This window comes from Neofelis nebulosa, chromosome 13, assembly GCF_028018385.1.
Source record: "Neofelis nebulosa isolate mNeoNeb1 chromosome 13, mNeoNeb1.pri, whole genome shotgun sequence".
NCBI classification, from domain to species: domain Eukaryota; kingdom Metazoa; phylum Chordata; class Mammalia; order Carnivora; family Felidae; genus Neofelis; species Neofelis nebulosa.
The window spans coordinates 16,250,148-16,276,679 of record NC_080794.1 but is presented as its reverse complement, the minus strand read 5'-3'; the positions used below and the strand labels follow the sequence as shown (position 1 = coordinate 16,276,679).

General features: G+C 40.4%; 1 protein-coding gene across 17 annotated transcripts in view; it reads left to right on the top strand.

The window, feature by feature from the left end:
- PCDH15 (protocadherin related 15) overlaps window positions 1-26,532 on the top strand; it is a 1,242,339-nt gene that overhangs the window by 863,513 nt on the left and 352,294 nt on the right. For all 17 annotated transcript variants that reach the window (XR_009252204.1, XR_009252205.1, XM_058696346.1 and 14 more), the window contains one exon: window positions 5,402-5,514. Coding sequence is in view for 15 of the 17 variants with exons in the window: in XM_058696346.1 (XP_058552329.1) it covers window positions 5,402-5,514 (113 nt within the window). In the remaining 2 variants the exon portion in view is untranslated. The remainder of the gene's footprint in view (window positions 1-5,401; window positions 5,515-26,532) is intronic.

Sequence of the window (26,532 nt, the reverse complement as noted above, 5' to 3'; positions counted from 1 at the left end):
TGATCTGAGCCGAAGTCGGACGTTCAACCGACTGAGCCACCCAGGTGCCCCAAACACTTAGATTTTTAAATTTAATATTTATTTTTGTGATGTCCTTATATTCATTGTCTTATAATGATATATAATATTCATATGGCTCTAAAATTTAAAAAAAAACAGTGGTGTAGCTCGTTTAATCTAGCTTCATTGCCTATTCCCTCAAAACATTCCCTCTTTCTCTCATACATAACACTTTTTTAATGTTATAGTTTATCATTTTTCCTAACATCCATATATACACATTTATGTGTATATATTTCCTTTTATTTGTATGTGTATATACTCCTCTTTCTTAAAAGTTAGTATATATATGCACTTTTCTCCAAGTTGTTTTGTTACTTCTATAACTAAAGATAATTCTATAGTAATAGGTAAAGATATTTATCATTAATTTTTACATTTCAATTATTATCTGCTTGAGGATGTATCATCATTTACTCAACCAGACCACTCTTGATGTATATTTAAATGGTGACTACTTATTATGAAAATGCAAAAATTTCCTTGAAGTGGGATTTCTGGGTCAAAAATAGATGCTACTATGACTTTCTTCAATTTTTTAATTGTCGTTATATATACATAACATACAGTTTCCCATCTTAACCATTTATAGGTATACAGTTTAGTGATATTAATTACATTTATAAGGATGTGTCTGCAACTCTTTTTATTTTATAAAACTGAAACTTTATACACATTAAACAATAATTCCCTATTCTCTTCTTCCCCATGACCCCCGGAATACACAATTCAACCTATTGTCTCTGTGATTGTGACGAAGTAACTTATATAAGTAGAATCATGTGGTATTTATCTTTTTTATGATGAGCTTATTTCATCTATCATAATGCCCTCAAGCTCTAGCATATGTCAGCCTTTCACTATCCGTTTGTGTCTTGACATCTAAACTGAGTCTGTTGTAGACAACACATAGTTGGATCATGCTTCTTTCTCAATCCATTTGGTCAATCTCTGTCTTTGACTGGAGAGTTTAATTAATTAACATTTAAAGTCATTACTGCTAAGGAGGGACTTCTGTCATTTTGGTTTTTGTTTTTTCCATAGTCTTAAAGTTTTCTCATTTTCATTTGCTTCAGCACTGTCTTCTTTTGTGTTTAGTTGATTTTTTGTAGTGTTTAAATTCTATTTTTTTTAAATTTTCTTTTGTGTATTCTTTAACTGTTTTCTTTGTCTTCATCATGTGAATTATATTTAAATCCTAAAGCCATAGCACTCTAAGTTAAATTTATGCCAGCTTAAATTTAACAATATATAAAATTCTGGGGCACCTGGGTGACTCATTCAGTTGAGTGTCTGACTCTTGATTTTGGCTCAGGTCCTGATCCCAGGTACAGGGGATCAAGCCCTGCAGTGGGCATTGCACTGAGCATGGAGTCTGCTTGGGACTCTCTCTTCTTCTGCCCCTCTCCCCTGCTCCTGAACTCTCTCTCTCTCTAAGAGAAATTAAAAAAAAAAAAAAAACTCTGATCTTTTCCAGTTAAATCCTCACCTTTTTAGTCTGTTTGTGTAACAAAATTACACGTTTGTATATTGTGTGCCTGAAAACATAAAGTAATAATTCTTTTAAATTTCTTAGTCTCTTAAATTATGTAGAAATCACAAATTAGAGTTACAGACTTTGGTACTATAATACCAGCTTTTGTGATTGCCCATACATTGACCTTTGTGAGATCTTTGTTTCCCCCTACTGCTGGACATTATTGCCTGGTGCCTGCCCATTGTAACCTGCAGGATTCCCTTGACACTTCTTGCAGGGCTGGATTAGTAGTAATGAACTCTCTTAGCTTTTATCTGGCAAGTCTTAATTTCTCTGCCACTTTAGAGGACAGTTTTCCCAGGTATAGAATTCTTTTTTGACATTTTTTTTCTTTTAGTACTAGGAATAAATAGGGTCACTGTCTTCTGGCCACCAAAGTTTCTAATAAGAAAGAGGCTGATAATCTTATTGAAGATCCTTTGTATGTGAGGATTAATTTCTCTCTAGCTGTTTTCAAGATTCTCTTCTTGTCTTTGTCTTTTGTGTTTGATTATGAAGTGTCTTGGTATGAGTCTCTTTAAATTTATCTTAATAAATTTCATTGAGCTCTTTGGATGTATATCTGTATCTCTATCTTTCATCAGACTTTGGCAGTTTTCAGCCATTATTTTTTCAAACATTCTTTTTCTTTTCTCCTTCTGAGACTCCCACAATGTGTATGTTGGTCTTGTTAATAGTGCCCTATTGGTCAATTAGGCACTGTTCCCTTTTATTTAATCATGTTTTTTTTTCTTTTCCTGTTACTCAGCATCAATAATTTCCATTGCCCTAGGTTCAAGTTTATTGATTCTTTATTCTGCCTGCTCAAATTTGCATTTCAACCTCTCTAGTAAACTTTTCATTTCAGTTCTAGAATTTCTTATAGTTTCCTGTAGTTTCTTTTCAGGTTATCTGTCTCTTTTCCATTTTATTAATACATAAGTTTCTTGACTTTCTCTATATCTATTTTTAGTTCTTTGGACATCTTTAAGGCAGCTGTTTTAACATCTTTATCTAGTAACTCATCAATCAGGTGTTTTCCAGGGCCAATTTCTATTCATTTTTTTCCCTTTGAATGGGCCATACTTTTCTGTTTTTATGTATATCCTGTGTCATTGTTATTTTGCTGTTGTTGTTGTATATACCCTGTGTTGTTGTTGTTGTTGCTGAAAAGTGGGCATTTGAATCTAATAATGTGGTAATTCTGGAAAGCAGAATTTTTCACCTTCCCAGAATTTACTGGTTTTTATTTGTATTTTTGTTTAATTGTGTTTGTGTGAGTGTATACATATACATATGCATATTTGTATATGTGTGTGTGTGTGTATATACATGTATATATGTTTTCTTTATTGTAGTCTGTCTCTGTGCTGAGGACTAGTCTGAGGTGTAAACCTAAGGTCTTCTCAAGTAGTTTCTGAGCTATGACTTCCCCTGGGTATGCACATTGACTTGCTAATTTCCCTCCATGTGTAGTTGCTTTTAATGCCTGGCTTCCAGAGGGAAAAAGGGAGAAAAAAGAATAGGGTAAAAAGGTTGTTAGCCCTTTGAATTCCCTGGAAATTTCCTCAGTCTAAGTGGAGTGGCTTACAGCAAGAAGGGTGGGTGTGACAATAGTCACCTGCATCTCTGTGATTAGAAACAGAAGTCACTGATGAGGGCACAGATCTCTGATATTTAGAGGACATGGTCCTTTTTGCCCATAATTACTCCCAGCAGCAGTGTGTAAGCTGCTACAGGAATATGTGTCCAGCTCCCTGCCAAGTGGCAGAGGGGTGGGAGATGTGTAACTGCTACTGTGATAAGAGTTGTAATTGATGGAAATTAATCATATTTTACTGTCCAAACCTTACTCCAGAAGTTGGAACACTGAAATAAACTCCGGAGTTCTAAAATAGCTGTATCAGAAAGATCTTGCCAATTCTTGTTTACATGAAGATAGATTCCTGATATCATCTTCTCAGAATTCCCCAATACTCACATCGTTCTCATATACTATGCCAGATTTTCCATCATAAGTTTGTAACACTCTTTTAATAATACCAGGAATGTCTGGAAGTACGTTTTTTCTCACAGGCTCACCAATAGAGTGGAGTGTCCACTTGGGACCATTGCTAATCTAACAAGTAACAAATGGAATTTCATTGTGGTTTTCATTTGAATTTTTCTTCTTGTGTATAAAGGTGAGCATCTTTGTATATGATGAAGAGTCATTTACCTTTCTCTTTCTGTGAACTCTTTTTATTCTCACGCAGTGTTTTTTGTTTTTTGTTTTTTGTTTTTTTTTAATGTACAGATGATGTTTTTCTTTCCTAATTTGTAAATCTACATATGTTAGGGATTTGAACATTTTGCATCTGTTGTTAATTGCAAATATTTTCCCTAGCTTGTCACTTGTGGCTTTACTTTGTTTATTGTGTCTTGCCAAGCCATTTTGTAATGTCATCAAATTTATCTCTTTATTCCCTTATTGCTTCTTGATTTTGAGCCATAGTTAGGAGAGATATGCCCACTCTCACATTATAGTAGAATTCATCTGTGTTTTCATCTATTACTAGCACTTGTGTTGTTTTATTGTTTATTATATATGAATATCCTCTCTATTTGAGATTTACGCTAGTATAAAGAATGGATGCAATTTGATCATTTTCTGTATGGCTCTTCTATTTGATAAATGATAGTATTCAAAAATCCATTTTCCCCTACTGTTTGCAGATGATTCCTTTATCATCTGCTAAATTGTCATGTGCAATTTTGACTATTTCTGGATTTTCAAGTGTATTGTACTGGCAAACTTTTTTATTTCCTCTCACATAATGCCCCAGGAGAGTTTCTCTTCTTGTCTCAGTGTTGAAGCAAAGAAGTAATAGAAATTAACCCATTTTTTGATATGTCTGACTTCTCGCACCCTGGATTTGAATTCAAGCTCTATCTTACATTGTCCCTTTGATCTTGTACACATTATTTAATATCTCAAAGTTCTCAAGTCCTTCTCTGTAAAACGGAAATGATTTACAGACTTATTGATGATAATTTACATAAAGCATTTAGCACAAAGTAGGCTTTAATAATTGGAAGCCATAGTTATTTTATTCTTACAGTTACTGTTTTGCCAAATGCATAATATATTCCATAGTTACATGATATGACTTCTACTGTTTCTTCACTTTGAGACAAAGAATATCATGTTAAACAAAGGAAGATAATGAAATGGAAGAAAATTTCTGCAGGAAGAAATGTGCTTCAATTCACTATAATGCCTGTATTTAAGAAATATCCTCTGTAGGCATTAAGAGTATCATCAATGTATTTTGATTTAATATGATTGATGTAATTGGCTGGATTCTTGCCTTTAGAAAGATATTTTACCAGCTGGAACAGAATATGTTCGTTTTAATTTTCAAGCAGCTTGATATTTGGTACAAATTACTAGTCTTTGTTTATTACAAGATATGGTAGAAGACCATGCAGACCATAATTAAGATTTATGCACCATTAAAACACAATTTTATAATTCAAAATTTGCTCTCCCTACACTTAATATCTCTTTTCATGTGATGAAGTTTCAAGTTAATTAAAGAGCTCTCCTAATAAAATATATTTAGAAAACCATCCAAGCAAGAAATATTTTCCATCTTTCTTACTCATAAGCTAATTAATTACATACTACATTTGTGTCTCCTTTCCCTAGACTGCATAATTTTGAAACTTAATTTACTAATGAAATTGTGATTTTGTTCCTCGGTTGATGAAGGAAAACAGATATAGCACACACACATATTACCTCTTGTTCTCAATTAATACTGAAATCTCACTGCCTTTCAGGGACTCCGGAGGATTACCCACGATTTTTCCATATGCATCCTAGGACGGCAGAACTTAGCCTCCTGGAGCCCGTAAACAGAGATTTTCACCAGAAATTTGATTTGGTTATTAAGGTAAATTAAATTAATTTTTTATTACCTTGTGTTTCTAAACTGCTAATCAAAGAAACCAATAGCAGCTACTGTAGGCTCTTTTATGTTATAAGACATAAAATTAATCTGACAGCAGTTAGCCAATGTTTTTGTTAAAAAAATTGAACTGTGGCAGTTCTATTGTGTTGTGTTCTTTTAAAATATCTGTTTATATTATGATGAGATTCAAATACTGAGCATTTTTATATGTAATAAATGTCCTGGTCAAATGTATATAATACTACATAATATAACTTTGTTACACTTCTAGGGTTTAATTTTTCTTGCCAAAAAAACTAATTTTTGACCACAAAGCCTACACTAGTAACTATATTTTAAATGTGCATGCATTCATATATTTATTTATTTTAATAATGTATTATTTTAAAACTATTGTTGCTCTTTCTAACATAAAAACAAAAGATCTTGCCTTTCCATAAATTCTTTTAATATATGTCTCATTATTTTCTTTATTTTGAAAAATGATCCCAGACTGGAAAAATTATCAAAGCAAGGGGAATGCACTTGGCATTACAACAACAGTTTAATAATATTTACTGTATTGTAATAAAATCATTTAAAAGGTACTGTGGAAATCCAGATGATCTGCCAGTTAATTCTGATAGACTTTGCTGGGAAGGTAATATTTGAGCTGGACAGGGAAGGAATAATGGTAATTTATGGAGGGCACTCTAATTAATAGAACAGACACAGGCAAGAACATGGGATAAATCTAAACAATGGGTATTATATGACTTTCTCATATCTACACACAGAGAACCATAACTATAGAAATGAATCCCTAGGATATTTTTTTTTTAATTTAAAATTGTTAAAAGGAAGTAAGATGGGGAAACTTACTGAGCAAGTACATTGTACAAGTTAAGTTCATTTTTCATTGAATTAGAGCCACAACCTTAGTCGTATGCTCACTGGTACAAATGTGTAACTAAGCTCAGGTAAGGTGAGTGATTGACTCAGAGTTAACCTCACTAAAAAGCAGCATCTAAGTGAGGGCCATACTCTTTCACTCCACCCAGATGCAGTTGCTTAGGAATGGTTGTGTGGCTTAAATATGTGTCACCGCAACTGCAGACAATCATACGTAGACAAACAGTTAATGTTAGCTCAAATTAGGATGTATTTTGTGAGCACTGATCCTGTTGTGCATTGCCAGATCCTGAGATTAGTTGGTTGTCTCCTGTCCTTGAAGAACTTGTAGTCTATGAAGGCAAAGAGTTATATAGGCTGATAAATCAAATATAACACATCAGCCTGCTAATAGGAGGACCACTAAAACATGCTGGAAAAGCACAGAATAGGGAGATATCAGTTAATCTGGGGACTCAGAGAAGATGTTCTGCAGATTATGCCAAGCTCAGTGTTGCTTCATAGGAAGAGTTCGGCCAATGGATAGAAGTTCCTTATGTTTGAACATAAGGAAGAGCAGAAGTGAAAACGAGAAGGCATGATGTAGGCGGCTATGAGTGGTTAATGGGGAAACGAGGTATAGAGGCAGAACATGGAGGAGCCTCATGTAAGACTATTTCCTTGGATTTTGTTTAGTAGGACTTGGGACTCATTCCACAAAGACAGACTCCTTTGACCATTTGTGTAAAATGGCCACGCATGAGATTTATCTTCTTGCACTGACTATTTTAATTATCATGGAACTATATAAAACTCAAAACTACGTTTCCATTGTCTACCGGCGATCTGCTTATACTCCTGTGGTGCTCCTCTCTGTGGGAGGTGAGAAACCCGATGAAGCAGTGTTTCCAAACCACCTCATTTCAAACCTGAAATCAGTGATTTTCCTTTATTACAAGGTTAGTTGTCCTGGCATACCCAGGTATGGTGAAACTCAGCCCATCAATCACAGAGACCAAAATCAATTAGAACAGGCCATAGATAATTTTTTTATGGTTTAATAACACTATATATTATTAATGGAAGTTTTTACAGACATTATTAGATTCAAATTACTGTGTTTTGTGTGCAGTCAAGGGGATAATAAGCAAAGGTATCAATCTATAAGAATAATAATGTGCCACCTGCTTAAATAATAGCTGAATATTGTGGCTTTGTAGAGGGATCCATTGAAATGCTACAATCTGGCAGTTCTCTCTAGTAGGTCTTTCAGCTTCTTCCCTTTTTCTTATTTTAATAATGCTTCATTTTTCATTGGCCATAAAAGTTTTTATTGGATTTGATCCCAATTTCTGTTTTGGAAGCTAAGTAAAAATAAAACAAAGTGAAGCATTTTCTCCTAGACTTTGAGAATTCTGCTTTAAAAAGATACATGCACATTTCACAGCTGGTAAGTGTCATGGTTAAGAGATTTATCATCTTTATTTCATTCGGCTCAGCCAGTGATTCATTCAGCATCCTACAAAAATGGAAAGGTGAGACTAGGAAGAGAAAATGGAGTAGTTCACCAGCTTTAAGATATTACAGGATTGGAACTTGTCCAGTTAAAAGAGGAAAGGGCATTCCATTTCTAGACGCTATTCCAAATCTAAAATAAATGTCATCACTTAAGCTTTTTTAAAATGAAGCACACATTTTGAATAAGAATCACACATTTGGTTGGCTCAGGATGGTTCATATTCATGCCTGTTGTCTTTGTGTAATTATTCATAATATCTCTTTCACTTTTGAAACCATCCCAGTTTGGATGAAAAGTTACGTGATCACCATAGTTACGAAGCAAAAAGCAACTATGAGATACAAATACAAAAGCATATTTTAGATTCTGGGTGATCATGAATTAGTTCATGCATGAAGTCTCATTAACAAAGCGCAGAAAATTCTCTTTTGTTATTTTAAGTGTAGTATTAAAAAAAAAAAAAAAACTATTAGTACATATGTTGGTGCTCCAGATATCTAATACAAATATCTAATGGATAAATTATTAACAATTCACTGCCTGGCAGTTGCTCAAACATTTTGCTTTTTATCTAAAAAGGAATTTGCTTTTTATCTAAATCCCATGGGTTCAAACGAGGCTCACAGGCAGGATTGTATTATGGTCTGTCCGATTTTTACGTTTTCCCACTGGCTTGCTTCTCCCGTCTAGCACGCTGACCTGTATTCCTTGTCCATTCACACCCTGAGCCTATCAACCGGAGCCCTCATTAGTCTACCTGCACGCTTTCCGTCTGGCCATCCCGGAGCACTAGTAGTACTCTCCAGTCGCCCTGTTCTCTCTGCCTCCGGGCATTTGTAGACGCCCCCTTGCCTCCTGAATCATCCTATCCTTTCTCATGGGAGGCTGGTTCACACCAAGGCACCAGTAATTAGCATCAGTGGGCTTCACTTCCTCTGGAAAGGCGTGGCCACCAGTTGGAGGCTTCTTACATCCCTGCTTGTCCCTATGGTGGCTCTGATCACCCTACATTCAGTTTTTCTGTTTATTTTCTCTTTTTTTTTTTTTAAATTTTTTTTTTCAACGTTTTTTATTTATTTTTGGGACAGAGAGAGACAGAGCATGAACGGGGGAGGGTCAGAGAGAGAGGGAGACACAGAATCGGAAACAGGCTCCAGGCTCCGAGCCATCGGCCCAGAGCCTGACGCGGGGCTCGAACTCACGGACCGCGAGATCGTGACCTGGCTGAAGTCGGACGCTTAACCGACTGCGCCACCCAGGCGCCCCTCTGTTTATTTTCTCTTGACCTCTGCAGTAGTGCAGATTGTAATATATGTCTTCACACTGTGGCCCAAGACCCTACCCCATCCGTGTATACTGCATACAAAGTGCTCGATGAATTGTCGTGTTAGTTTTCTCCCTGGCACAAGAAAACTTGTAAAGCTGCTAGATTTATGTACCTACATCGTCACTGTATTTACATACATACTTTTTTTATGAAATTTATTGTCAAATTGGTTTCCATACAACCAGTGCTCATCCCAAAAGGTGCCCTCCTCAATACCCATCACCCCCCCTCCCCTCCCTTCCACCCCCCATCAACCCTCAGTTTATTCTCAGTTTTTAAGGGTCTCTTAAGTGTCGGCTCCTTCCCTCTCTAACCTCTTTTTTTTCCTTTCCTTCCCCCATGGTCTTCTGTTAAGTTTCTCAGGATCCACATTACATACATACTTTTGAAAGTGTATGCGTTCAGTACAACTTTATCTTGTGTCTATTGCCAGAAAAAAAGTTGCAATAAACTTTTCAAATAAATTCAATCACTTGGGGGGGAGGGGGAGGGCTAGACCTATGTTAAGGCAGAGTTTAAAGCTATTTATGACTATATTAAAAAAAGAAAAAAACCTCCTCCTAAGGAAAAGATATATATTGACACAAAAAATGAGCCACAGAATTGAAACTGGCGAGCTTAAATATTAGTGCTGATGTGATGGTTATCCTGGGGAGTTAACTTTGCTCCAGTCATGTGACAAAACAGCGCATCCTAGGAAGGACTGAGGCTCAAGAGAACAGCTATGTGGCACGTGGGTTTCTGATGCCACAGATCGTTGGACTCTATCTGAACGGGGATACTCATTACACTCTACTTCACAGAGATTCAGTGGAAACTCAGGCTCACTTGTTTTTAAGGCATCTGGCATTTGCTGGTTTTCAGTTTGCCACGTCTTTTCTGAGCCCTTAAGAGGTGCCTGACATTTTGCTTGGTGTTGAAGAGACAGAAATGTGTGGAGGCTTTGCCTCAAGGAAACCGCAGGTATGGAAATGACGATTTTAGACTGACCTCCCTTCTGAGGTCTGCATCAATGTTTGCAATTACCGGCTGGATAACTAGTCCCAGGGCAATGCAAGAGTGTCGTGTTGAGAGTGCAGCACACTCAGCACCTGTGGAAACGTGAAGCCTTCTATTCCTGCTTTTCTCTTGGCTCACCACCACCACAGTCGGCCGGGCACCCCATCTAGGAGATGCCAGCTCCCCAGACACCTGTCCTGCGGTCCACGTCCAGTCACCATTCGGTCTTCTCCACGTAGCTCTGGGGTTTCTCCTGCCTGTCTCCCCAGCCCCTGTGCCTATGGCAGTTCTCTGGCCCCCACCATCAAGGCCACCCTCTCACGCAGGTAGTCTCTCCAACCTCAGCTGCTTCTCCTACTCCGGCCCTGCACGTTCCCAACAGAATGTTGCTAAAACAGAAACAGGTCAAGGCACTCCATGTTGCCTTCAGGACACTGGATCATTTACCCACCACACGTATTTTCCATGGAGAACTTTGCTGCTTCGAAAGATCGCAGGTGTCAAAAGCAGACAGGTGGAGCTGAGGGCCACAGACATCAGTCATCACGTCTCAGAATAAGAAGGGTGGCATCTCCCATGAAAACGGAACTGTCAGAATCAGTTAAGTCTGCTGAGGAGATAGTGAAGTATAAGTTACTGTTCTTTCTGCTGCCACATGAGTCTTGTCAGACTCTCAGAAAAAGGAGAAATAAAGAGGGGCAAAGAAAGGCGTGCATACTCGCTTTAGGGAAGATTGACTAGGAGTCTCCAGTGAGCCGGGGTTAGGACCGAAAACCTCGGACCTCATGTTTCCATCCACAGGAAGCAAGACAAATGCTATGGGGGAAATACTCTAGCTGAGTGTGCTCTCCCTGTCCTAACAGATCCCTGCTCACAGACAAAGCACAGGCATGCCCCACATCTCAGTTCGGCAGGTCAGTAGACAATAAACTGTGTCTGCCCTAGTAGCAGAATCACTAAGGTGAGGAAGTTGGAGTCCATTAAGAGTGAAAGTTCTTTATATATTTTAGAGAAGTTATCCCACAAAAATTTCAAGGATTAGTTCTTATTAGTAATGAAATAGCAAACGCTGCATGGATTTCTTAATGACTGATACTTTTGGAAATTCATCAACACGTTTGATACATGCTCATCTTTTATTTTAATTTTAGGTTCCTTTTTTAATTTAATTAATTTTTAAATTTATATTCAAGTTAACATATAGAATAGTCTAGCCTTCAGGTCTAGAACCCAGTAATTAATCACTTACATGAACATCCAGTGCTCATCCTGAAAAGTGTCTTCTTAATGCCCATCACCCATTTAGCCCATCCTCCACCCACTTCCCTTACATCAATTCTCAGTTTGTGCTCTGTATTTAAGAGTCTCTTATGGTTTGCCTTCCTCTCTGTTTTTATCTTATTTTTGCTTCCCTTCCCCTATGTTCATCTGTTTGATATTTTAAATTCCACATATGAGTGAAATCATACGATACTCGTCTTTCTCTGACTTATTTCACTTAGTATAATACATGCTAGTTCCATCCATGTCATTGCAAATGGCAAGATTTTATTCTTTTTTGATGGCTGAGTAGTATTCCATCTTCTTTATCTATTCATCTGTCAGTGGACATTTGGGCTCTTTCCATACTTTGGCTATTGTGGATAGTGCTGCTATAAACATTGGGGTTCATGTGCCTTTGAATCAGCATTTTTGTATCCTTTGGATAAATACCTAGTAGTGTAATTGCTGGGTCAAACAGTAGTTCTCTTTTTAATTTTCTGAGGAAACTTCATACTATTTTCCAGAGTGGCTTCACCAGTTTGCATTTCCACCAACAGTGCAAGAGGGTTCCTCTTTCTCCGCATCCTCACCAATATCTGTTGTTTCCTGAGTTGTTAATTTTAGCCACTTTGACAGGTGTGAGGTGGTATCTCAATGCAGTTTTGATTTGTATTTCCCTGATGAGGAGCGATGTTGGCATCTTTTCATGTGTCTGTTAGCCAACTGGGTACCTTATTTGGAAAAGTGTCTTTTCGTGTACTCTGCACATTTCTTTTTTTTTTTGTTTTTTTTTTTTGTTTTACATTTTATTTATTTTTGATAGAGACAGAACACAAGTCAGGGAGGGGCAGAGCGAGAGGGAGACACAGGATCCAAGCAGGCTCCAGGCTCCGAGCTGTCAGCACAGAGCCCGACGTGGGGCTCGGACTCAGGAACCATGAGATCATGACCTGAGCCGAAGTCGGACGCTCAACCGACTGAGCCACCCAGGAGCCCCAACTCTGCACATTTCTTAACAAACCCAACACACACAAAACAAATTTTATGTTCCTTCTTAAAATTTTGCACAGTAAAGATCAACACATAAAACATTATTTTTGTTTCCTCAAAAGAACACTGTATACTTGTACATCCTTCTGGTCGTCCCCAATTCTAAAAAATTCTAAGCGTGAGCCTGAATTATTTAGTAATCTGACAATTATGGAAATTAATAAAAGGAAAGAACGTATTGTGCCCTCAGAGCAGAAATACAGCATAGCAGTTGAATACAGTGTCTATCGAAATGTGCAAGCTGCCGACAGAAACACGGAGGTGATAGTTTATTTGGCCTCCTTCCTTCCTCACAAGGTGACGTGCAGGTGCTTGGAAGAGGAAAAACAACTTACCCATTCTCGTCACGGTGCCTTGATTTCGGCAAGTCCCCCTTGTCTGCAAAGGTCATTGTATGAGTACGGCAGCAAGTGAAAATACTGTAAAATGTTCTAATGAAGCTGCTTTCTGAGTGGTCCTTGCCATACCTCCCCAGTACGTGCGTCTACGTACATCTGCAGCCATTCCCAGGGGATCTTCATAAGCTCCTTTCCCCATGGAAAACTTTAGACATACTCTCAACCTTGTGAGTTCATTAGGTCTACTCACTATTTTTTTCTCAAGAGTCACCAGGTACAGGGGCACCTGAGTGGCTCAGTTGGTTAAGCATCTGACTCTTGGTTGCAGCTCAGGTCATGGTCTCACAGTTTGTGGGTTTGAGCCCCACGCCGGGCTCTGTGCTGGCGGTGTGGAGCCTGCTTGGGATTCTCTCTCCCTCTCTCTCTCTGTCCCTTCCCAGCTCATGTTCGCTCTCTCTCCCTCCCTCTCTCAAAATAAATAAATAAGCCTTTTCTTTAAAAAAGAATAACCTGGTATATAGGTGAAACACTGAACTCCCACTCTCCCTATTTTCCAGGCTCTGAAAAATAACCCACTTGGAGATCAGTTTTTTGGGCTATTGATGGGTTTTTGTGAAATTCAGATATTCCAAGATGAACTTTTCCAGTTGACCAGTTCACATAAGACACTTCAGCTGTTGGGAGAAAACCCAGTCGGAACAGGGTCAGAACCCTGCATGGGCCTCTGCTGACTGGGGAGGCAGATGGCATGGCAAAATGAGGGAGATAAAACAGTCAGGAGCATTCCAGAAAAAGTTACTACTTTATCACTATCATAATTCTGTCTCTGGCTGGCCGTGCTATTTATAGCCAAGATGATTCCTATGTTCAAAGCACCAGCCAATGAGTCTGACATATCTGTGATTAGCAGGGGTTCCTGAGCTCGTGTCTTCCCTAAAGTGACTGATTTTTTCCTTCTTTAAATCATTCAAAATTGGTTTAGTCATTCTGGTGCCGGTTTGTATCTCAGACACGAAGAAAGATTTTTAGTATTGAAAGATATACAGGAACTTTGCAGATTCATTGCAATAAATTATAAACAGAATGGGCATATTCTTCAAGTGAAGATACAATATACTTCACTTTCTTAAAAATATTCCTTTGGTGGGAAGTGTGTCCAAATTATTGTGTTGTCATATTATGAACTTTTGCCGCGTGTGCATTGTCTGTCTTCTGTCTAGTGAAGATATTTTTCTTGTTGGTCAAACAGAAAATGTATTTATTTCCAGCCAAGGATGTATTTCTTTGCTACACTTATGACATTACAGACAAACCAGTATTTGTGTGTAATATACAAAGCGGTGTTTTGCATTTTATCTGGTAAATCATTATATGGCTTTTTAAGTCCTCAGATATTTTTTAGTGACTTATAAATCCACTTGCTGTCAAACTCTTTGGACATCCTTTGATTCCTTAGAGTATTAAAGTTTAAATAAAGAATGTCTGTAAATTTAAGGCACTATGATTTTATAAGAAGGGTCAAAAAGCAATGAGATACACTTATTTCAATTATTAATTAGTTGCTAATATTAATATCATCTTTGACCTGGGCAACACAGGCTTGCCACATCTCCCTAAGACATTTCAAAAGAAGAGTGCACGTTCACAGAAAGGAGATGTAACCTACTGTCAGTAGAGCTTTGGCCCCAACACCCTGTAGGACTCTAGTGAGCTGAGCTGGACCCTAAGGAGAACTCCCTCACACAAGCAAGGTCCCCCCCCCCACTGTTCATGTCCATCCGTTCCATCCAGTTGAAATACAAAACTTTGCTTAAAGCCGACAAAGGAACAGTTACTTGCCCGTGAGGCCAGAGCAGAGTTGGGCTGAGGCCACCCTTAGTGTCACAGCTTCCTGGGAACCTGAGCAAGAGAAGACAAGGTACACGGACCTAACTGATCTGCGGGGGGCTAGCAGCTGGACAGGACCATATGATGTGTTTGTTTCTGAAGGGCAGATTTCAGGGCTCCCCCAACTCAGTCAAGATGCGCCTGTGTTTCTCAGGGCACCAAAGTGTGAGAACCAACCGTATATTAACGTCATTTGGAGCCCAGTAAGGCAGGGTAACATTAAAATAATAATAAGGAAACAGACAAATAAATGCAAATGAGAAAGTCTGACTGAGCCCCAGGAATCTGCCTTAACCATAACCTCACGTGATACTGAGGCATCAGAACCAGGGCTCAGGAAACACAGTGTTTGAGAAGCACTGAATGGAAAAGTACAAAAGGCAGAGCCTACTTCTGGAGCCCGCCTTTAACGAAATGATGTACTAGAAGAGGCAAGCGTCTGTAATGCTTAAATAGCTTTGCAGTGTTGGTTGTTGAAGCCCCTTCCTGGATCAGCCTTTATTAAACTGTACCATGTGCTCTGGAGTGGCCGTAAGTTAGTTGACTACCTTGCTATAAACTAGTGGCCATAAACTAGTTTACTAGTGGTGGGAGGAGGGGAAACCTATGTGCATGTTTTGGGAGAGCAAGTTGATGGTAGTTCTTTAGTAACATTTTTTTTTTTTTTTTAATATATGAAATTTACTGTCAAATTGGTTTCCATACAACACCCAGTGCTCATCCCAAAAGGTGCCCTCCTCAATACCCATCACCCACCCTGCCCTCCCTCCCACCCCCCATCAACCCTCAGTTTGTTCTCAGTTTTTAACAGTCTCTTATGCTTTGGCTCTCTCCCACTCTAACCTCTTTTTTTTTTTTTTTCCCTTCCCCTCCCCCATGGGTTTCTGTTACGTTTCTCAGGATCCACATAAGAGTGAAACCATATGGTATCTGTCTTTCTCTGTATGGCTTATTTCACTTAGCATCACACTCTCCAGTTCCATCCACGTTGCTACAAAAGGCCATATTTCATTCTTTCTCATTGCCACGTAGTATTCCATTGTGTATATAAACCACAATTTCTTTATCCATTCATCAGTTGATGGACATTTAGGCTCTTTCCATAATTTGGCGATTGTTGAGAGTGCTGCTATAAACATTGGGGTACAAGTGCCCCTATGCATCAGTACTCCTGTATCCCTTGGATAAATTCCTAGCAGTGCTATTGCTGGGTCATAGGGTAGGTCTATTTTTAATTTTCTGAGGAACCTCCACACTGCTTTCCAGAGCGGCTGCACCAATTTGCATTCCCACCAACAGTGCAAGAGGGTTCCCGTCTCTCCACATCCTCTCCAGCATCTATAGTCTCCTGATTTCTTCATTTTGGCCACTCTGACTGGTGTGAGGTGGTATCTGAGTGTGGTTTTGATTTGTATTTCCCTGATGAGGAGCGACGTTGAACATCTTTTCATGTGCCTGTTGGCCATCCAGATGTCTTCTTTAGAGAAGTGTCTATTCATGTTTTCTGCCCATTTCTTCACTGGGTTATTTGTTTTTCGGGTGTGGAGTTTGATGAGCTCTTTATAGATTTTGGATACTAGCCCTTTGTCCGATGTGTCATTTGCAAATATCTTTTCCCATTCCGTTGGTTGCCTTTTAGTTTTGTTGGTTGTTTCCTTTGCTGTGCAGAAGCTTTTTATCTTCATAAGGTCCCAGTAATTCACTTTTGCTTTTAATTCCCTTGCCTTTGGGGATGTGCCGAGTAAGAGATTGCTACGGCTGAGGTCAGAGAGGTCTTTTCCTGCTTTCTCCTCTAAGGTTTTGATGGTTTCCTGTCTCACATTCAGGTCCTTTATCCATTTTGAGTTTATTTTTGTGAATGGTGTGAGAAAGTGGTCTAGTTTCAACCTTCTGCATGTTGCTGTCCAGTTCTCCCAGCACCATTTGTTAAAGAGACTGTCTTTTTTCCATTGGATGTTCTTTCCTGCTTTGTCAAAAATGAGTTGGCCATACGTTTGTGGGTCTAGTTCTGGGGTTTCTATTCTATTCCATTGGTCTATGTGTCTGTTTTTATGCCAATACCATGCTGTCTTGATGATGACAGCTTTGTAGTAGAGGCTAAAGTCTGGGATTGTGATGCCTCCTGCTTTGGTCTTCTTCTTCAAAATTACTTTGGCTATTCGGGGCCTTTTGTGGTTCCATATGAATTTTAGGATTGCTTGTTCTAGTTTCGAGAAGAATGCTGGTGCAATTTTGATTGGGATTGCATTGAATGTGTAGATAGCTTTGGGTAGTATTGACATTTTGACAATATTTATTCTTCCAATCCATGAGCAGGGAATGTCTTTCCATTTCTTTATATCTTCTTCAATTACCTGCATAAGCTTTCTATAGTTTTCAGCATACAGATCTTTTACATCTTTGGTTAGATTTATTCCTAGGTATTTTATGCTTCTTGGTGCAATTGTGAATGGGATCAGTTTCTTTATTTGTCTTTCTGTTGCTTCATTGTTAGTGTATAAGAATGCAACTGATTTCTGTACATTGATTTTGTATCCGGCAACTTTGCTGAATTCATGTATCAGTTCTAGCAGACTTTTGGTGGAGTCTATCGGATTTTCCATGTATAATATCATGTCATCTGCAAAAAGCGAAAGCTTGACTTCATCTTTGCCAATTTGGATGCCTTTGATTTCCTTTTGTTGTCTGATTGCTGATGCTAGAACTTCCAGCACTATATTAAACAGCAGCGGTGAGAGTGGGCATCCCTGTCGTGTTCCTGATCTCAGGGAAAAAGCTCTCAGTTTTTCCCCATTGAGGATGATGTTAGCTGTGGGCTTTTCATAAATGGCTTTTATGATCTTTAAGTATGTTCCTTCTATCCCGACTTTCTCAAGGGTTTTTATTAAGAAAGGGTGCTGGATTTTGTCAAAGGCCTTTTCTGCATCGATTGACAGGATCATATGGTTCTTCTCTTTTTTTTTGTTAATGTGATGTATCACGTTGATCGATTTGCGAATGTTGAACCAGCCCTGCATCCCAGGAATGAATCCCACTTGATCATGGTGAATAATTCTTTTTATATGCTGTTGAATTCGATTTGCTAGTATCTTATTGAGAATTTTTGCATCCATATTCATCAGGGATATTGGCCTGTAGTTCTCTTTTTTTTACTGGGTCTCTGTCTGGTTTAGGAATCAAAGTAATACTGGCTTCATAGAATGAGTCTGGAAGTTTTCCTTCCCTTTCTATTTCTTGGAATAGCTTGAGAAGGATAGGTATTATCTCTGCTTTAAACGTCTGGTAGAACTCCCCTGGGAAGCCATCTGGTCCTGGACTCTTATTTGTTGGGAGATTTTTTTTTTTTTTTTAATTTTTTTTTCAACGTTTTTTTTTAATTTATTTTTGGGACAGAGAGAGAGAGCATGAACGGGGGAGGGGCAGAGAGAGAGGGAGACACAGAATCGGAAACAGGCTCCAGGCTCCGAGCCATCAGCCCAGAGCCTGACGCGGGGCTCGAACTCACGGACCGCGAGATCGTGACCTGGCTGAAGTCGGACGCTTAACCGACTGCGCCACCCAGGCGCCCCTGTTGGGAGATTTTTGATAACCGATTCAATTTCTTCGCTGGTTATGGGTCTGTTCAAGCTTTCTATTTCCTCCTGATTGAGTTTTGGAAGAGTGTGGGTGTTTAGGAATTTGTCCATTTCTTCAAGGTTGTCCAATTTGTTGGCATATAATTTTTCATAGTATTCCCTGATAATTGTTAGTATCTCTGAGGGATTGGTTGTAATCATTCCATTTTCATTCATGATTTTATCTATTTGGGTCATCTCCCTTTTCTTTTTGAGAAGCCTGGCTAGAGGTTTGTCAATTTTGTTTATTTTTTCAAAAAACCAACTCTTGGTTTCGTTGATCTGCTCTACAGTTTTTTTAGATTCTATATTGTTTATTTCTGCTCTGATCTTTATGATTTCTCTTCTTCTGCTGGGTTTAGGCTGCCTTTGCTGTTCTGCTTCTATTTCCTTTAGGTGTGCTGTTAGATTTTGTATTTGGGATTTTTCTTGTTTCTTGAGATAGGCCTGGATTGCAATGTATTTTCCTCTCAGGACTGCCTTCGCTGCGTCCCAAAGCGTTTGGATTGTTGTATTTTCATTTTCGTTTGTTTCCATATATTTTTTAATTTCTTCTCTAATTGCCTGGTTGACCCACTCATTCGTTAGTAGGGTGTTCTTTAACCTCCATGCTTTTGGAGGTTTTCCAGACTTTTTCCTGTGGTTGATTTCAAGCTTCATAGCATTGTGGTCTGAAAGTATGCATGGTATAATTTCAATTCTTGTAAACTTATGAAGGGCTGTTTTGTGACCCAGTATATAATCTATCTTGGAGAATGTTCCATGTGCACTCGAGAAGAAAGTATATTCTGTTGCTTTGGGATGCAGAGTTCTAAATATATCTGTCAAGTCCATCTGATCCAATGTATCATTCAGGGCCCTTGTTTCTTTATTGACTGTGTGTCTAGATGATCTATCCATTTCTGTAAGTGGGGTGTTAAAGTCCCCTGCAATGACCACATTCTTATCAATAAGGTTGCTTATGTTTATGAGTAACTGTTTTATATATCTGGGGGCTCCGGTATTTGGCGCATAGACATTTATAATTGTTAGCTCTTCCTGATGGATAGACCCTGTAATTATTATATAATGCCCTTCTTCATCTCTTGTTACAGCCTTTAATTTAAAGTCTAGTTTGTCTGATATAAGTATGGCTACTCCAGCTTTCTTTTGGCTTCCAGTAGCATGATAAATAGTTCTCCATCCCCTCACTCTCAATCTAAAGGTGTCCTCAGATCTAAAATGAGTCTCTTGTAGACAGCAAATAGATGGGTCTTGTTTTTTTATCCATTCTGATACCCTATGTCTTTTGGTTGGCGCATTTAATCCATTTACATTCAGTGTTATTATAGAAAGATACGGGTTTAGAGTCATTGTGATGTCTGTATGTTTTATGCTTGTAGTGATGTCTCTGGTACTTTGTCTCACAGGATCCCCCTTAGGATCTCTTGTAGGGCTGGTTTCGTGGTGACAAATTCCTTCAGTTTTTGTTTGTTTGGGAAGACCTTTATCTCTCCTTCTATTCTAAATGACAGGGGCGCCTGGGTGGCGCAGTCGGTTAAGCGTCCGACTTCAGCCAGGTCACGATCTCGCGGTCCGTGAGTTCGAGCCCCGCATCAGGCTCTGGGCCGACGGCTCGGAGCCTGGAGCCTGTTTCCGATTCTGTGTCTCCCTCTCTCTCTGCCCCTCCCCCGTTCATGCTCTGTCTCTCTCTGTCCCAAAAATAAATAAAAAAATGTTGAAAAAAAAAAAAAGAAAATTAAAAAAAAAAAAAACTAAATGACAGACTTGCTGGATAAAGGATTCTCGGCTGCATATTTTTTCTGTTTAGCACACTGAAGATATCGTGCCAAGCCTTTCTGGCCTGCCAAGTTTCAAAGGAGAGATCAGTCACGAGTCTTATAGGTCTCCCTTTATATGTGAGGGCACGTTTATCCCTTGCTGCTTTCAGAATTTTCTCTTTATCCTTGTATTTTGCCAGTTTCACTATGATATGTCGTGCAGAAGATCGATTCAAGTTACGTCTGAAGGGAGTTCTCTGTGCCTCTTGGATTTCAATGCCTTTTTCCTTCCCCAGTTCAGGGAAGTTCTCAGCTATAATTTCTTCAAGTACCCCTTCAGCACCTTTCCCTCTCTCTTCCTCCTCTGGGATACCAATTATGCGTATATTATTTCTTTTTAGTGTATCACTTAGTTCTCTAATTTTCCCCTCATACTCCTGGATTTTTTTATCTCTCTTTCTTTCAGCTTCCTCTTTCTCCATAACTTTATCTTCTAGTTCACCTATTCTCTCCTCTGCCTCTTCAATCCGAGCCGTCGTGGTTTCCATTTTGTTTTGCATTTCGTTTAAAGCGTTTTTCAGCTCCTCGTGACTGTTCCTTAGTCCCTTGATCTCTGTAGCAAGAGATTCTCTGCTGTCCTGTATACTGTTTTCAAGCCCAGCGATTAATTTTATGACTATTATTCTAAATTCACTTTCCGTTATATTATTTAAATCCTTTTTGATCAGTTCATTAGCTGTTGTTATTTCCTGGAGATTCTTCTGAGGGGAATTCTTCCGTTTGGTCATTTTGGACAGTCCCTGGAGTGGTGAGGACCCGCAGGGCACTTCCCCCGTGCTGTGGTGTATAACTGGAGTTGGTGGGCGGGGCCGCAGTCCGACCTGATGTCTGCCCCCAGCCCACCGCTGGGGCCACAGTCAGACTGGTGTGTGCCTTCTCTTCCCCTCTCCTAGGGGCGGGATTCACTGTGGGGTGGTGTGGCCCGTCTGGTCTACTTGCACACTGCCAGGCTTGTGGTGCTGGGGAGCTGGCGTATTAGCTGGGGTGGGTAGGCAAGGTGCACGGGGGCAGGAGGGGCAGGCTTAGCTCGCTTCTCCTTAGGTGATCCACTTCAGGAGGGGCCCTGTGGCAGCGGGAGGGAGTCAGATCCGCTGCCGGAGGTTTGGCTCCGCAGAAGCACAGAGTTGGGTGTTTGCACGGAGCGAGCAAGTTCCCTGGCAGGAACTGGTTCTCTTTGGGATTTTGGCTGGGGGATGGGCGGGGGAGATGGCGCTGGCGAGCGCCTTTGTTCCCCGCCAAGCTGAGCTCTGTCGTCCGGGGGCTCAGCAGCTCTCCCTCCCTTTGTCCTCCAGCCTTCCCGCTTTCTGAGCAGAGCTGTTAACTTCTGACCTCCCAGACGCTAAGTCGCGCTTGCTGTCAGAACACAATCCGTCCGGCCCCTCCGCTTTTGCCAGCCAGACTCGGGGGCTCCGCTTGGCCGGCGAGCCGCCCCTCCTCCCAGGCTCCCTCCCGCCAGTCCGTGGAGCGCGCACCGCCTCGCCGCCCTTCCTACCCTCTTCCGTGGGCCTCTCGTCTGCGCTTGGCTCCGGAGACTCCGTTCTGCTAATCCTCTGGCGGTTTTCTGGGTTCTTTAGGCAGGTGTAGGTGGAATCTAAGTGATCAGCAGGACGCGCGGTGAGCCCAGCGTCCTCCTACGCCGCCATCTTCCGGAACTCCCATTTTACTTTTCTTTAGTAACATTTTTATTGAAAAGTGTGTATCTCGATGAGTTTTCACAAATAGGAGCATCCATATGTATGGAAAAAAGGGTATTACAAACACCCCAGATGCCTCATCACCCTCTCCTGGTCACTGCCCCTCACACACCTGAGAACACCCACTGTATGCCTGTAACAGCATAAATTACTTTTGTCTGTTTTAAACTGTTTTTATAATTGTGTTAAAGTATCATATTTTTTGTCAGAATCATAGTAGTGCTATGCCCCATTCTTTTTGTTTGTTTGTTTGTTACTATGGCTAACTTCAGAGGTATCTGTTCCACAATGATTCACTTTGCACTTGAAAAAGAATTCAATAACAACATGTTGTCTTTCTACAGGGAAATATTTAGACTTTTGTAAGCACTGGCTTTCAAATAAAAGTCCAAGGAATTCATGCTTGAATCTCAAGGCAGGCGTGTCTAAATGCCTCGCTCTTTGAACGTTGAAAACGAATAGCATTGTTAGTGCTAATAAATAAATTATTTGGTTGGAAACTTGAGTAAATGTATTTTAGCAATCTAAATCGATTAGGAAAAAAAGTGTTAATGAATGCCATTCCTAATCAAAAAGAGAAAGTGGAAATATAAATTTAGCCCTCCAGCGAAATTCTCCAAAGCAAGTGCTCTTCTGGTCTGTTTGAAAGTTGCATTTAGAGTGGGCTAAAGGATAGGGGTCTGTGAAGCCCCAGTGGCCGGAGGGGGGGGGGGGGGTCAGGTTCGCAGTGTCAGCCTCCTGCAGGTGTAAAGAAATAGCCTGTGTTCAGCTGGGAGACAGGGGTGTGAGGAGTGGCATCCTTTGTGCCCCGAAGGCTCTACTCTGGAGGAAGGTGGGTCCAGGAGGGGGACACAGCAGGCCTAGTGAGAAGGGTGCCAGAATGGAGGCCTCGCATGAGGGAGCATGATGAGATCAGATCCTGTAGGCCCAGAAGAAGTAAAAGTCGATGAAGGGCTTTGGTCGGGGAAGTGACCCAATCCAGAGGAGCCTGGGTGGCTCTGTCGGTTGAGCATTGACTCTTGATTTCAGCTCATGATCTCATAGTTGCTGAGATCAAATCCTATATCAGGCTCTGCACTGACAGTGCGGATTCTGCTTGGGATTCTCTCTCTCTCCCTCTCTCCCCGCCCCCCCCCCCTTTGCTCTCCCATGTGTTCTCTCTCTCTCTCTCTCTCTCTCTCTCTCTCTCTCTCTCAAAATAAATAAATAAACATTTAAAAAAAGAAGAGGTGGCCCTATCTGGCTATTCTTTAACAAAAGTGCTGGCCTCCCTTATGGGGTGTGGCCTCCTGATGAGGGGGAAGCTGACAGGTTAAATAATTAGGTAACAGATGATGATAGTGGCATCATCGTGAAGAAGGTGAAGGAGGTGAGGAGTGGTTAGGTCCTGCTTACATTTGGAAGTTCACAGTCAATAAAATATGCTCATGGATTAGCCGTGAGGGGCAAAAGAAGCAAGGTGGGTCTAGGGTCTGAGTATCCTGGCCGAACAGCTGGAAGATGGGACCGCCAGGAGTTGTGAACACCCCCCAAGCAGCGGGCTTGTGAATTGAGACCCCCCCCACCTTTGGCACAGGTTACAGGGGAAATGTTCTTCAGGCCCCAGGCACAGATGTGCGGTGGCCATGTACACAGGGGCTCACGTGGCAGGTGAGGGCAGGGCTGATCTGGAGTGAGGACATTGCTGACATTTCTACGGCCATGACATTCGCAGGGACCCACCAGCACCTGAGTGTGAGGATGAATAGGAGATGGCCAAGCCCTCTGGGGCTGGGAGAGACCAGCAAAGGACAATGGAGAGAGGTCAGGGGTACTACGAGAGGAAACCAAGAGAGAATGTTGTGTTGAAAGGCTATTGAACAGTGTTTTCAATGCTGAAGACAGGTTCGGGGGTAAGGACAGTGTAGGAATGTAGGAGTCCTGATGGCTTGGGCAACTGACCCTGCCAGGGGCCCCGCTCAGCAAAACCTGTGAGGAGTGAGGTCCTCACAAGTGAACGTGTGCAAAGTAGGCTCCCTAGGCCCGCGAGTGGTAAGTCCTGTCTAGCAGAAAACAATTTCTTTCTTCTTCCCTAGAATGTATGTAAACGTCTTGATAATCTCTCCCATTTTCCCGTTCTGCCCTCAATTGTTCTATCTCCTTGAGAGGGTTCCTATCGGAGATGGTGGGATTTGTTCACGTGCTTGCTCCCCTCTGACAGGAAAAGTTATCCTGCTTCCTCAGTCCCCAGGTGCAGGCAGCTATGCCATTATCAGCACTTGCTTGTTTTAATACCGAAGATCAAGTGGTTTGTCTCTTTCAGTGTTCTGCCCGCCAAAGTAGCTGAATAGTGCATTTTATTTTATTTTTTTTATACTTCTGCTTTCTTCTCTTTTAGTTTCATTACTGAAAATGGGACTCATGCCCAGAAATTCTCCCCAAAAAACCTGGCTTTTAAATATAATATTTAACTGGTAACTACAGACTCTGTAGATATAAATACAGTTACCTAATGGGGTTAAGTGACTTTTGAAAATACCACCTTCTTGGGGCGCCTGGGTGGCCCAATTGGTTAGGCATCCAACTTCAGCTAAGGTCATGATCTCACGGTTCGGGAGTTCGAGCCCTGCGTCAAGGTCTGTGCTGACAGCTCAGGGCCTGGAGCCTGCTTCTGATTCTTTGTCTACCCCCCCTCAGCTCTTCCCCTGCTCACACTCTATCTCTCTCTCTCAAAATAAATAAAGATTAAAACAAATTTTAAAAAAAAAAGAAGAAGAACTGTTAAAATACCACCTTTTTTCACCTGACCTGCTTTTTGCACTTCTCTTCTCATTGATGAGTGGTTACAGGGGATCAGAACAAGTCAGATTTTTGAGAATTCCTATTTATATTGTACAGAAGAAGGAAGGATTGGATGACAGGTTTGATGCATGGTGTCACTGAAGAGTAAAGTGTAATGGTATTAATTTGTGTTAAGTGCCATATTTTAACTCTAATTAATCTGGAGTATCTACGTTATTAATATTCTTTCCTGCCACTAATTTCTCCCATCAGTCTTACATTGGAATGTTCATTTGCATCCTCTGAATTGGAGAAAGGTGGTGAATTTCCCTGAGTAGCCTCTCATAAATCAGGAGACTGGAGTTTTTGATGCTTTCCTGCCTGGTATTTACATGTGATGTGGCCTTGAACTTAAAACTAACCTTTTTACTTCTCCATCAACACAAATGTACATGTTCTCACATTTAGAGAGGGGTATACAAAATAGGACAGAGATTAGGAATGTGGACTTTGGAGACAGATGCCTGGTTAGCACACCTGACACAATATATGGCAGCAATCCAAAAATATCAGCCATATTAACAACAAACTAATGTGAGGGTTAAAACGGGGCTTTTGCATGTTATTTTTAAAGACATGCAGAATTTGATTGTGCCCAAAGATCTAATTTGAGTTTCATTTCCTTTTCATTGGACCACTTTGTTTTCATCATGCAAATGATACATGTTCTTCCTGGCGTCACAGCTGGCAGTAAAAATTAACAACCTATGAGCTGAATGTAAAACATAAGCTTCTTTCACTGTTATAAAATTAGGCTTCTTGCCTTCCCCTCACCATCCATAAATTGTGTGTTTGTGTGTGTTTATCGTGGGGGAGGGAATACATTATAGAGTTTGTGACTTTTCATAGCACTGCTGGCATGCCCAGGATGTGGCATCATGGCTTTTGGAATAATTAGCTGCAAAATAAAGGGAGAGAGAAAGGTCCTGCTCACAATGACTTGCGTCTATGAACTGTTCCCGCTTTAATCAGATCACAGTTGCTGGGTCGGAAGCCCGTAAGGACCAATTAGTTTCGTCCAGTGTAAAAGCGATGTTTTCTAGTCAGAGTCTGTCCCTCTCACCCTGATTGGCTGTGTCCAAAAAGCCTGCTGTGTGTCACAGAGGGAACTCCTGAAGAGCATCTGTGGCTCAGCGCAAATTAATGACAGCTGCTGGACACAGAAAGAGCAGTCCATATTGGTGGGGGTGGGGGGTGGGGTTTGGCACATAGGCGTATGTGTGAGAAGAATGCGTAAGTCCAGAAAAGGCTGTGCATTATTTCAAGATTGTGGTTCCCCGTGCGGATCAGGGCTCATTGAACCTTTTGTCCCATGGACCACTTTGGCAATATGTTCCCCAATGAAAATATAAATGCGTACAATAAATGACATAGCATTATAAAGGAAATCTGATGTATTGAAATAGAATTCTCAAAATATTAAAAAGAAGAAAAATACATAGTTTTTATCAGTGCTTTAAATAACCTAATTTTACAGTGGGTTTATTAATTACCATGATTTCAAATTAGTAATTAGCATAAATGATGTTTCAAAATAGTTCAATATTAATAATAATATGAAGTGAAAAAATATTGTGAGTTTTCTTGGTTCAAAGTCACCAGTACTCCCAGACTGGTAACTGTGATCTGTTACTCACCCTCTTCAGTGATGAAAATGCTAAATTATGATCAGAAGAAAGTGTACAATTATCTTCTAGAAGCTCAAGTTTCTGCCCCAGATTGAAAAATCAGCGATACCTATCTGAACCACTTGTAAATTTTCATGGCTAAAATGGTACTATTTCATCCAGGAAAGCACT